General features: G+C 58.4%; 2 protein-coding genes across 2 annotated transcripts; one reads left to right on the forward strand and one right to left on the reverse strand.

Moving 5' to 3' along the window:
- Positions 1-468: 468 nt before the first annotated feature.
- RHBG (Rh family B glycoprotein) lies at positions 469-6,686 on the reverse strand (the record flags this gene model as incomplete). Its single annotated transcript, XM_079329505.1, has 10 exons — positions 6,503-6,686; positions 5,238-5,424; positions 4,752-4,902; positions 4,480-4,633; positions 3,146-3,312; positions 2,809-2,946; positions 2,538-2,671; positions 2,279-2,400; positions 966-1,039; positions 469-534 (listed from the first exon to the last, which is right to left on the reverse strand). Exons 1-10 carry the CDS (start codon positions 6,681-6,683, stop codon positions 469-471), a joined length of 1,374 nt encoding a protein of 457 aa, XP_079185631.1. The 5' UTR covers positions 6,684-6,686.
- A 2,114-nt stretch (positions 6,687-8,800) lies between these two features.
- HAPLN2 (hyaluronan and proteoglycan link protein 2) lies at positions 8,801-11,035 on the forward strand. Its single transcript, XM_079329517.1, has 5 exons — positions 8,801-8,903; positions 9,742-10,092; positions 10,210-10,326; positions 10,434-10,619; positions 10,726-11,035. Exons 1-5 carry the CDS (start codon positions 8,816-8,818, stop codon positions 11,007-11,009), a joined length of 1,026 nt encoding a protein of 341 aa, XP_079185643.1. The 5' UTR covers positions 8,801-8,815; the 3' UTR covers positions 11,010-11,035.
- The last annotated feature ends 1,005 nt before the right edge of the window (positions 11,036-12,040 follow it).

Here is a 12,040-nt window from a genome sequence, read left to right on the forward strand (position 1 = left end):
ACACCTCAACAGCACAGCTAGGCAGGTGGTGGCCATGAGAATTCAGGGAAAATTCTGAAGCTACAAAAAAAATCCATATATTTTTAATTGTTGTGTGCAAAAGTGTCTGTACAAAGTCTTTGCTGCTGTGCCCATTTCCCAACACAGTCATCCCTCCTCCCCTCCATTGCTTTCCTTCAGAGAGCAGCTGATGGGGAAACTGAGGCAAGGAGCAGAGAGGGGAAGTGGCTGAGCCAAACCTGGTCACCCCAAGGTGACCCAGGATCAACACAAACACTCTTGTCTCTCACAGCAAGCACTGGAATACTGCAGCACCTCTTCACCCTGTGCAGCTGTTCCCAAAATTTTTTTGGGAGCAGGAGCTGTCTCCAGAGCAGGCTGCTGGGAAGTTCAGGCTGCCAGAAGCCAGCTGGCCCTGACAATGACAAACCATGAGTGGTGCAGGACATCACCAAGGATTTGGGGTCATCACACCAAGGTGCTGGTGCCCAGCTCTTTGCTGCTTGCCCTGGGCTCACACTCTTCCTCAGCCACCTGCACAAAGAGAGGGGGCAGAATGAGCCCCACTCAGGGCTGGATGTGGGGAGAAGAAAATGCCTTGAGTAGCACCAGAAAGGTTTAGATGGAATATTGGGGGGAATTCTTTCACTGAGAGTTGTCCAGCTCTGGCACAGGCTGCCCAGGGGAGTGGTGAAGTCACCATTCCTGGGGGGATTTAACAGACTTGTGGATGTGGCCCTTGGGGACATGGTTTAGGGGTGTGTAGTGGAAAGGTTGCACCTGGTGCTTTTTGAGGACTTTTCCAACCTAAAAATGAGTCAGGCATTCTGTGAAACCATGACCAGGGGCTGCAGATCTGCTGCCCTAAATGCAGGAGGGAGGGTACCAGCAGCTGGGGGAAATATTCAACCCTGCTGCTGCCTGAGACACATAAATCCCTTTTTACCAGCAATTCCCAGCTTTACCTCACAGAGCACGGTGTTTTCCACGGACTGCGCGTCCGGGGAACCCCTCAGCATCTTGGTTTTCAGGATGCAACCTGAGGACGGCGAAAGCCGAGCGAGGGTGTGTGAGAGCGGGGCGGCCGCTGCTCGGGCTTCCCCTGACATCTAGCGGCGGGCGGTGGGGACAGGGGACACGGGGACACGGGACACGGGGAGCGGGGACACGGGGGACAGGGGACAAGGGGGGGAGCGGGGGAGCGGGGACACGGGGACACGGGGGACAGGGGGACACGGGGGAGCGGGGATACCGGGGACACGGGGACACGGGGGGAGCGGGGACACGGGGGGAGCGGGGACACCGGGGACACGGGGACACGGGGGAGCGGGGACACGGGGGATACGGGGACACGGGGAGCGGGGACACCGGGGAGTGGGGACACGGGGGCGCGGAGACAGGGGGACACGGGGGAGCGGGAACACGGGGGGAGCGGGGACAGGGGACACGGGGACACGGGGGAGCGGGGACACCGGGGACACGGGACACGGGGACAGGGGGAGCGGGAACACGGGGGGAGTGGGGACAGGGGGAGCGGGGACACGGGGGGGCACTGACCGGGGAGAGCCCAGATGGGGGAAACCGGGACCCCGGGAAGAGCACAGATCCGGGGGAGCACGGACTGGGGGAAGCAGGGACATGGGGGGATCACTGGCAGGGGGAAGCCGGGACACAAACACGGGGGTGACCACGGACACGGGAGGAGCACAGACCGGGGGGAGCCCATATGGGGGAAACCGGAACCCCGGGAAGAACAGGGATCCGGGGGAGCACGGACCGGGAGAGCACGGATTGGAGGGAGCACGGACACGGGGGACACGGGGGCACGGGGGGAGCACGGACTGGGGGGAGCCGGGACACGGAGGGAGCTCTGACCCGAGGGGGAGCACGGGCCCAGGGGTAGTACAGACCCCGAGGTATCCCCCCTCCGACCCCGGGAGGAGCACGGACTCGGGGGGAGGCTCAATCCCGAGGGGACCCCGGACACGGCAGGGAGCACAGACCGGGGGGAGTAAGGCCCCATGGATAGCCCTAGCCCCACAAGGAGCCCCAGCCCCACAGAGAGCCCCACTCCCATGGATAGTCCTAACCCCATAAATAGCCTCTGGCCCTGGGATAGCCCCGACCTCCAGTGGGTTTGCACAGTGCTGAGCACCACTGGGCTCTGCCCAGCCTGTCTGATGGGGATGCTTTGCTTTGGGGCTGCTCCTTTCCTTTCTCCATCCCAAATCCATCAATTCCCCTGCCATCACACCCTCCATCCCATTGCAAAACTCACCTGTGATGCAGCCCCCCAGTGCTGCCAGCAGGAGGGTGAGGAGCAGGGCACAGAGCTGCATCAGTGCTTGGTAAGTGACAGACCAGCTGCCCTGGGCCACCAGTGGGAATAGAAGCTCCAGCCTGCAGCCAGAGGGGGGACAGGCTTTTGGGAGCTTGTCACAGCCCCATGGCTCTGGGTAATGTCATCTAAAAGGGTGATGGAGCAGCCCTGGTCTCAGGGGTTGTGGTGCAGCATCCCTGATTCTGGCTCCTCTCACCTGTCACCATAAGTGTCTGCAGTGGCCAGCAGGGTCAGCAGTGTCCCCAGCAAGGCTCCCAGTATCCCAGGCAGCCCGTGGATGTTGTGAACCCCACAGGTGTCCTGGATTTTCAGCCTGGAGTGTAGAACGGGCTGGGGAGAGCAGAGGGAAGAGCTGGAATTGGGCTGGGGGTCAGTGCCCAGGGGGGCTGTGCTGCAGCACTGTAGATTGGGGAGCAGATGATCCCCTGACCTGGATCAGTGTCCTTGGCTGCCCCAAGGTGACTCACCGTGAAGAATCTGAAGCCAAGAGGGGAGATCAGGCCAACCAGAAACCCTGCAATGAGCGCCCCAAAAGGGGTGACCAGCATCTCCCCAGCCATACCCATCACAGCCATGCCAGCCAGGGTGGCATCCTGGATCTGAACCTGATGGAACAGGACATGTTTGGGGAACTGGCTTCATGGAGAACATCAGCATGGAGCTAGGAGGGGTGGGATGTCTTCTTCAGGGATAAATTGGTTATTGAACCTGAGAAAACCACACAAGCCTCCCCTTGTCTCTGGGTATGTTCAGGCTCACCATTCCTGTGGGGCAGGGCATGAAGATTGGGTTCAGAGGACCTACCATCCTTGGGGTGCTCTCCTCATAGAGGACAGGAGAGAGGATGAAGGTGGCAACAGTACTCGCCACCAGTGAGAAGTAGGTGTTGAGCACTGCCCAGTTCTCAGCATTGTCATGGAAAGTGGTGGTGGAGGTGAAGCTGGGCCAGAAGATCCACAGGAAGACGGTTCCTGCAGGGAATAGAACAGGTTTGGATGCTGGAGTTGATCCCTTGTGGGACAGAAACTTCTTGTGAGTACCAAGGGATGCAAGTGGCCACTACTCCCATGGGAGGTTCAGGTAGAATACAAGGAAAAGCTTTTTATAGGAGAGGGTGGTGCAGCCCCACGACAGGTGGAGGGAGGTGGAGACTGTGCTGGGTTGATGTGACCAGAAATGTGGATTCTGTCACCAGCTGTTAAACCAGCTGGGGCAGTGACCCTGATCTCCTGGCACATATTATCTGTTAATGGGCCAGCTTTAAACCAGCTGGGCAATCATCTTTACCTTTCCCATGACCCACCCTTCATCCAGGAGCTATCACCTGTTAATGGGCCATTGTTAAAAACTGGGTGTGGCAGCAATTCTTATCACTGTGGGAGATATCTCCTGTTAATGGGCCATTGTTTAAAACTGGGTGTGACTGTGATCTTTATCTCCTGGCACATATTATCTGCTAATGGGCCAGCTTTAAACCAGCTGGGGCAATCATCTTTATCTTTCCACAGCCCATCCTCCCTCCAGGAGATATCTCCTGTTCATGGCCATTGAGTCCCAGTGCATGACTGATAAAATTCCATCATCCCACTGGGAGATGCTGCACCCAGGGGAGGAGCCAAGCCTTTCCTACCCAGATAAAAACAGATTTTGGACACCACTGGATTCCAGAGGAAAGCCAGATCTTTCCACATCATCCCTGGACCTTCAGAGGAAAACTGCACCTTCTCCAGCTGAACCACATCTGCCACTGCAGGAGGATGCAGCCACCATTGAATGGGGCTGCTGCCAACACCCTGACTGACTGATGGGGATGTCAGCTTGGATTCTGACTCTGGCAGTGTTTGGGATTATTCTTTGTAATACTGTATTTCTATTTTAATTTATCTAGTAAAGAACTGTTATTCCTAATTCCCATATCTTAGCCTGAGAGCCCCTTAATTTAAAAGTTATAATAATTTGGAGGGAGGGAGTTTACATTCTCCGTTTCAAAGAGAAGTTTCTGCCTTTATTGGCAGACACCTGCCCTGCAAACCAGGACATTGATGGTTTGCAGGAATCTCCTGGTCAAAGCCTCATTGGTGACAACCCTTCCACCACCATCCCTGTGTCTCAGGTGTTGCAGGATTTGAGCTGCATACCAGCCACAGCAAAGACATCTCCCTGCTGCCCCATGTCCTGCTGCTCTTCTCTCTTCTTCTTGTCCTTGTGGGGCTGGTACAGGAGCCGTGAAACCACCAAGCCAAAATAAGCACCAAAGGTGTGGATGGTCAATGAGCCTCCACTGTCTCTCACCTGGGGTGGAAAAGCAGGTGCAGGAGGTGGGGATAAGGGATTTGTCTCTCCAGAAGAGGCAGAACTTGACGTGAGGAGCCTAAACACAGAGCCACTCCTTTTCTGGTGGGTGACTCACCCCCATGAGACTGAGCAGGATGTATTCATTGAGACTGCACATGGTGACTTCCAGCAGGGCCAGCAGCAGCAGCTGGACAGGGTTTACCCTGCCTAGAACAGCTCCAGTGGAGATCAGAACAGCTGCAGTGCAGAAATCAGCACTGACCATGCTGGGGAGGAGAGGAAACATGGAGCTGGCACTGCCAGGGACAGCTGGGAGGGGACAGGAGCTGAGCCTGCAGCCCTGGCCCTGCACCCCACTGCTGGTGACAAAGGGATGGCTGGCTTTGAGGCAGGGGACCCCCTAAATTCCTGGCTGCAGCCTTGGCAGTACTTACACAGCCCTTGCAAGGGCAGTACTCACACAACCCAGAGTTGGTCCCACTTGTCTTCAAAATCCTCCTCCAAAGCAGAGCCATGAGTTTTACAGAGGAGGGAGCCAGTGTGCCAGGGCTGGGCTGGGATGAGCTGTTCTGGCAGCAGCAGCAGCTCCCTCCTGCCTTACCTCTGAGCTCCCACGTAAATTTTGCCATTGAGGAAGAAGTGAAAGATGCCCTGAATCAGAAGAGCCCACTGGATGGCAAAGGCCGTGATGAGGATGCTGGTGGCTGCACTGCCCGGCCCATAACGGCTGAGAAATGCCACCAGGAGCCCCAAGCTGAGCAGCACTTGGATGTGGACACCCTGGAAACCTGGTGGGAGAGGCACAAGGGTGAGTCTGGAGGTGCTGAGGGCAAGGAGTCACCTTCCTCCTGCTGCCCAAGGGGTCTGAGACAGAGCTGAGGCACCCCCTGCTCTAACAGGAGCTGAAGGTTCTCTCTGCTTGGTGTGTCTGGAATCGTGGTGTGTAATCCATCTGCAGATATCCAGGACACTCACACAGTTCACCCCGGAGCCCAGAAACCTGCTGAGAGCTGTCTGCACCCCCCAGACCAGCATGGAGGTGTCAGCACCCCTGGGACCTCACTGCTGCCCCCAAAAGCATCACCCCCCAATTCACAGGATGATGAGAAAGGAAGGATGAGCAGAGAATTGGGATTAGTCTGGCACCATTTGGTGGCCAAGCAGAGGATGGGGGGCTTACTTCTTGCTTGGGTTAAATGCCCTTTGCACCCTTTCAGCCGGCAGCTGTGGCTCTGCCTCCTCTGTGAGTCACTGCCTGGGTGGGGTTACGTGGGCAGGTGAAACCGGGAGAACCTGCCAGCTGCCAGCTCCCTGCCCAGCGGCTCCACTCACTCCTCTCTCTCCAACAGGGCTCTCTGAAGCTCCTCTCCCACTTGTTTTTGGCTCAGAAAAGTGAGGGGCAGCCCCTTGTCCCAGCAGGAGTTGTGCAGTGATGCAGAGTGCAGCAGGATGCTCCTGGTAGGATCCTGGGGGAGCACCCAGGGAATCAAATCCTTTCTGGAAATCCCCCAGCACTGCAAAACTCAGCTGGTCAGTGGGATGCTTTGCAGACCCCAAAATGCCAGCAGCAGCTGCTGTGTTCCCTACCAGGGGTGATAATCCCTAATTTTTCACTGCTCTCAGCCATCCCCTCTGAGCTCCACTGCTGTAACACACACCCTTAACCCCAAATATCCCTTTTTGGGATATATTCTCTCTCCAAGCATTTCAAAAATCCTTGCAGCACGTCTGGGATGCACCAGTAGCCCCAACCCTTCAGCCTGATGCTGCCTCTGCGTTTAGTTCTGCAGTTCGTGGCAGGTCAGAGCCGAGCAGGGTGACACCCCAGGCACCCCCTCGGCTCTTCTGTGCCGTGCAAATACTCACGGGGCTGCTGGAAACCCGAGTCCGGGTTTCTCCTGCTGCAATTCAGCCGCGAGGGGCACAGCCCGGGGCTGCTCTCGGGGCTGTACCGCACGAACACGGCGAAGAGGAGGATGTTGAGGATTTGGAGGAAGAAGCAGAGCCCGAAGAGTCGGAGCCTGGAGGTGGCTGTGTGCTCAGGCATGTCGGGGGGGCGATCGGGAGAGGAGAACCCCTAAAAATGGGGTGGGGGCTGCAAATTCCTCCTGCCAGGTGCTGCCGCACCTCCGAGGGATTGCCGGGACAGCGCTGCCAACACGGAAATTCGGGAGTGGAGAGCCAGGCACGCCTCCACACCTGGCGGTGCCGCTGTGCTGGGAGGTGTGCGGGCTGTGTGGGGTCACTGTGCCTCTCTGCTGGGTGAAGGAGGGGTGTAGGGGAGGATTTGGGGTGGGGATTTATGAGGGTTCAGCCTCCTCATTGGTTTTGGGGATTTGGGTTAGGCTGAGGGGTGGAGGGTGATGCATAAGTGAAGTGGGACTGACCTGCTCAGTAAATTGCTCGAATTCCCTGGTCAAAAGGAAAAATGAGTGTTCAGGGGGTTTTGGGGATGAGATTTCCTGTGGGGCCGTGAGGGGAGAAGGAAAAGCTGAGCCTTGAAAAGCAGAATCAGAGGCTCCTGATAGAGAGGAGAGCCGAGCACGAGGGGCTCCTTGGCTTTTTTTTTTTGGCTGCTGCCGCCGAGGTGTTTGCATCGCACCAAGAGTGGGTGCAGATCCCAAAAAAAGGGAGAAGGAGAGACAAGGGGCAGAGATAACACGGTGTGTGCTTGGGAAGTGACCCGGGTGACTCTTTTCCACATCACCGGGCCAAATTCTGAACTCAGATCAGCAGTGGTGGGCTGGGGTCGTGCCCTGATCCCAGCGGGATGGGGAAAGGGGGATGAGTCACTTCTCTGAGCCCTTGCAAGTGTTCTGTTCACTTGGGAACGATGTGAGAAACACTCGGCTCCTTTGTACCGCAGAGCATCCTCCAGCCAAAAACCCGGAGCTGGGGGAGAGCAGGATCTGCTTCTGCAGCCGTGGGCACAGGAAATGTGAGGGAGGGAGATGACAGAGTCTGGAGAGGCTCGGAGACACCCGATAAGCGCGGGGAGCTGCGAGGGAGGAGTTTTCAGTGCTGCTGCTCCGGTTCAGCCTCGCTCAGCCCGGGCAGAGCAAAGCTACGAGCACCTTCTGCTCATTGCGATGAGCTGGAAGAAGGAAGAAGTTCATCCTGCTAGCATCAAAATTGATGCCTTTCCTTGAAAAGAGGGTGGAAGCAGTGCGGGAGGAGGGTCTGGGGGCTCAGCAATGCACCCTGATGATTTTCTGCCCGGTGTTTGCTGTGCTGAGGGCAGGATGGTGTTGGGGATTGTCAGCATTTGTCTCGTGTTTGCTTTCAGAAGAGATTCCCCACCTTTGGAAATGGACCCTGGGGAAGGAGAAGCTGCAGCAGCCCCATTGTGTGCCCCTGTTCTGGTCCTGGCCTGAGGTGATGACGGGGAAACCTCTCTGATGCTTTTCCAGAGGGACTGGAGTGGTTAAAAACCCCCCTCCAGAGCCTCAGGGGATGGGAACATCATCCCTTCATCAGGAATAAAATGAGCCACTGCCCTGCTGTCTGTGGGATCAGAGATCACCATCCCAGCCCCCGGGGGCTGATGCAGAACTGTCCTTTTCCCTGAATTCCCAAAGCTGTGCCCTGCAGATAAAGGGATGTTTGTTAGCCGGTCACACTGTGTTTTGCCGAGCAGAACAATAAAGAGAAAGACACTCACAATGGGAAATTGTGCTTCCTCCTCCCTGTGCTCTCCTCGGGGAGGTGTTGGAAGGGGAAAAAAAAAAAAAAAAAAAAAAAAAAAAAAGAGAGAGAGAAAAAAGTGGGAAGAGACGGTGACAGGGCAGGGAGTGAGGGCACGGGCAGCACCATGGGAGCTGGCATCAAGGGCTGGCAGGGCCACGGGGCTGCTGGGCCACTGGCCACCCCAGGACGGTGACAGGGAGGGGCTGGGAGCACCTGCTGGCACCTCCCGTGTCCCTGTGTCACCTCCTGGCCTCCCCAGAAGCTCAGCTCCACCATGGGGTGTTTATGACAGAGCTGGGGAGCAGCTGGTGGGCTGGGGGCGTTGGATGGGCACAGAGGATCCCCAAAGGAGGTGTCTGGGCAAGGTAAGAGACTGGGGGGGGGCTGCCAGGAAGGAGGGTGGGCACGGTCTGTGGGGTCTGTCACCTCTGAATGTCCCTGAGCCCTGCACTACCCCCCCCCCCAGGCACTGTCCTGCCCCCGGATCTGAGGATGCACAGGCTGCTCCTGCTCGGCTGCCTCTGGCTCCTGGCAGCACCCCCAGGGTCCAGCATCTTCCAGAGGCCAACAGGGACCCCAGGTAGGGAGCAGAGGTGGTGGGGGGGACAGGGAGGCAGGAGGAGGGACAGGGAGCTTGGGAAAGGAGCAGGGATGGGGGACAGGAGCAGGGATTGGGGACAGGAGCAGGTGGAGGGACAGGGAGCCTGGGGAAGGAGCAGGGCTGGGGACAGGAGCAGGAATTGGGGACAGGAGCAGGTGAGGGACGGGGAGCCTGGGGAAGTAGCAGGGATTGGGGACAGGAGCAGGAGGAGAGACAGGGGGCCTGGGGAAGGAGCAGGGATTGGGACAGGAGCAGGTGAGGGACAGGGAGCCTGGGGAAGGAGCAGGGATTGGGACAGGAGCAGGGATTGGGGACAGGAGCAGGTGAGGGACGGGGAGCCTGGGGAAGGAGCAGGGATTGGGGACAGGAGCAGGAGGAGGGACAGGGGGCCTGGGGAAGGAGCAGGGATTGGGACAGGAGCAGGGATTGGGGACAGGAGCAGGGATGGGGGCAGGGAGTCTGGAGAAGGAGCAGGGATGGGGACAGGAGCAGGTGAGGGACAGGGAGCCTGGGGAAGGAGCAGGGATTGGGACAGGAGCAGGGATTGGGGACAGGAGCAGGTGAGGGACAGGGAGCCTGGGGAAGGAGCAGGGCTGGGGACAGGGTGGGAGCAGAGCCTGCAGGCAGACCTGGCACCGCTGTTTGCTGCTGGAGAGAGGATGCTGGGCAGCTCCAGCCAGGGCAGGAGCTGAGCTGCTCCTCCTGAAGGTGCAGGACAAACCAAAAGCAGCCAGGATGGAGGATAGAAACCACCAGAATCTTGAGGGTCGCTCGGGGAGGGCTCAGAAGGTGCTGAGGCTGCCCGGGGGGGCTGCAGCCCCACCGCACCTGCAGTACCTGCTGGAGCCCCTCCACCCCACGGTGCACACGCAGCGCGGCGCCACGGCCACCCTGCCCTGCGTGCTGCGAGCCCTGCCCCGCAACTACCGCGTCAAATGGAGCAAGGTGGAGCCGGCCAGCTACCGGGAGAGCGTCATCATCATCACCAACGGGCTGTACCACAAGAATTACGGGCCGCTGAGCCCGCGGGTGCGCCTGAGGCACGGCCACCGCTACGATGCCTCGCTCACCATCACCGACGTGGCGCTGGAGGACGAGGGGAGGTACCGCTGCCAGCTCGTCAATGGGCTGGAGGATGAGAGCATCTCGCTCACGCTGCACCTTGAGGGTGAGGTTGGGGGGATGTATTGGGAGGGGGGGGTCTCGGCTGGAATGGAGGTGGAGGTTTAAATTTAGCTTGGAATCATCAGGGGTGTTGTTAAAGTTTTTGTTCCTGTCCCTCCAGGGGTTGTCTTCCCTTACCAGCCCAGCAATGGGCGCTACAAATTCAATTACCACGAAGCCAAGCGAGCCTGCGAGCAGCAGGACTCCCGCCTCGCCACCTACCAGCAGCTGTACAAAGGTGAAGAATCCCAAAACAAACAAATAAATAAATAAAGCTTCAGGCGAAAATCACGGGGTATGGGGAGGAGGGAAATGCCGGTGCTGAGCCACCTCTCGCCCCCACAGCCTGGACAGAGGGTCTGGACTGGTGCAACGCCGGCTGGATCCTCGATGGGACCGTGCACTACCCCATCATCAACTCTCGGGAGCCGTGCGGCGGCCGCCTGCTCCTGCCCGGGGTGCGGACCTACGGGGCCAGGGACAAGCAGAAGGACCGGTTCGATGCTTTCTGCTTCACCTCTGCACTCCAAGGTAGCGCTGCAGCCCCCTGTCCTTCTCCCAGCGTCACCAGAGTCCTGTCACCCACCCGGATTTTGCAGCAGGGCGCTCACCTGCGGTGTCCCCTCTCCATCCCCAGGTAGGGTTTATTTCATCCGGGGCCACCTGAACTTCAAAGAGGCGGGGCAGGCGTGTCGCAACCACGGGGCTGCCATTGCCAAAGTGGGGCAGCTTTACTCCGCCTGGAAGTTTTCTCAGCTGGATCGCTGTGACGGCGGGTGGCTGGAGGACGGCAGCGTCCGCTACCCCATCACCACCCCCCGGGAGCGCTGTGGGGGCTTGCCCGAGCCAGGAGTCCGCAGTTTTGGCTTCCCCAGCAAGGAGATGAGGATTTACGGCACCTACTGCTTCGTGGGGAAGTGAGGACACGGGGCTGAGCACAGGGGACGGCGCTGGGACAGCAGGGCGGAGAGCTGGAGGAGGGGTAGGAGGAGGGGTCTCCCGGAGGTTTTGGGTGGTAAAGTGACAATGCCCGTGTCCCAGCCTGCTGTGAGGATTGTGGGGTGTTTGGGAGGTGCTGGAGAAGCTGCTGGGTCAGGAAAGGGGGGGGTTTAATACAGCCCCCAGCAGACAGCACAGGCTGCCCATTGCCCCACCCTGGTGAATCCCTCAGCCCATCCTCACTCCCCACAGCCATGAGGACTCTGCCTGCTGGTTCTGGCTGGTGCAGAGGACTGGGGCTGGGCATTAACCAGTGTGACTAATGGCATGTTGCCTTCTCAATTAATAAAGCAACAGCAAAACTGTATGGCAAAGACACACACTTGGTTCCTTCACCTGGGACCATCTGGCCTCTCCATCAGGGGAATTTGACAGGGACTTTCCACCCCTAATGCCATGTCTGGGGTTATCTGTGTTCTGGGCACTCCACTTCAGGGTTTTATGGGTGGTGTTGTTATAAAAAGCTGTGGATCTGGCACAGTGCAGGGGGAATAACAAGGGGAGATGCTCTGGAACTGGTGATGTGCTCTCCCAGTCCCACATGTTTACTGGGAGCAGTCTCCCATCCCAAGGCCTGACCAGTACCTGGGGGGACACTTTGTGTCTGTTATTTTTGTGGCTCCTGGGGATGTCTCTGTGTCCAGGCTCTCCACATTTGGGGCTGTGCAGCCCTGCCAGTCCCCCACCCTGAATAACCAGGTCACCACTCTGTGCCATCTGTTTAGTGGTTTTAATACCCACAGAAGCACAGATTGGGCAGCACACACCCACTCCAAGCCTGTGGCAGCAGCTTCTGCCTTTGCAGGGAGTGCAGAAGCCCCTCCAAACCACAGGATGGGTGCTGAGCTGCAGCAGAGCTTGGATGTCCCCAGGGTGTCACAGGATGAGGGGGTAGAGGTGGCAGAAATAGCTGGAGGTGACACTGGCACGTCACTGCCACCCCCTGCCCACGC

Source organism: Erithacus rubecula (assembly GCF_903797595.1).
Source record: "Erithacus rubecula genome assembly, chromosome: 33".
Taxonomy (NCBI): Eukaryota; Metazoa; Chordata; class Aves; order Passeriformes; family Muscicapidae; genus Erithacus; species Erithacus rubecula.

Coding starts and splice junctions, on each gene's coding strand:
- HAPLN2 (XM_079329517.1), top strand. CDS start 8,816: ATGCACAGGCTGCTCCTGCTCGGCTGCCTCTGGCTCCTGGCAGCACCC. Junction 8,904..9,741: donor GAGGCCAACAGGGACCCCAG/GTAGGGAGCAGA, acceptor GGGGGGCTGCAG/CCCCACCGCACCTGCAGTAC. Junction 10,327..10,433: donor CTACCAGCAGCTGTACAAAG/GTGAAGAATCCC, acceptor TCGCCCCCACAG/CCTGGACAGAGGGTCTGGAC.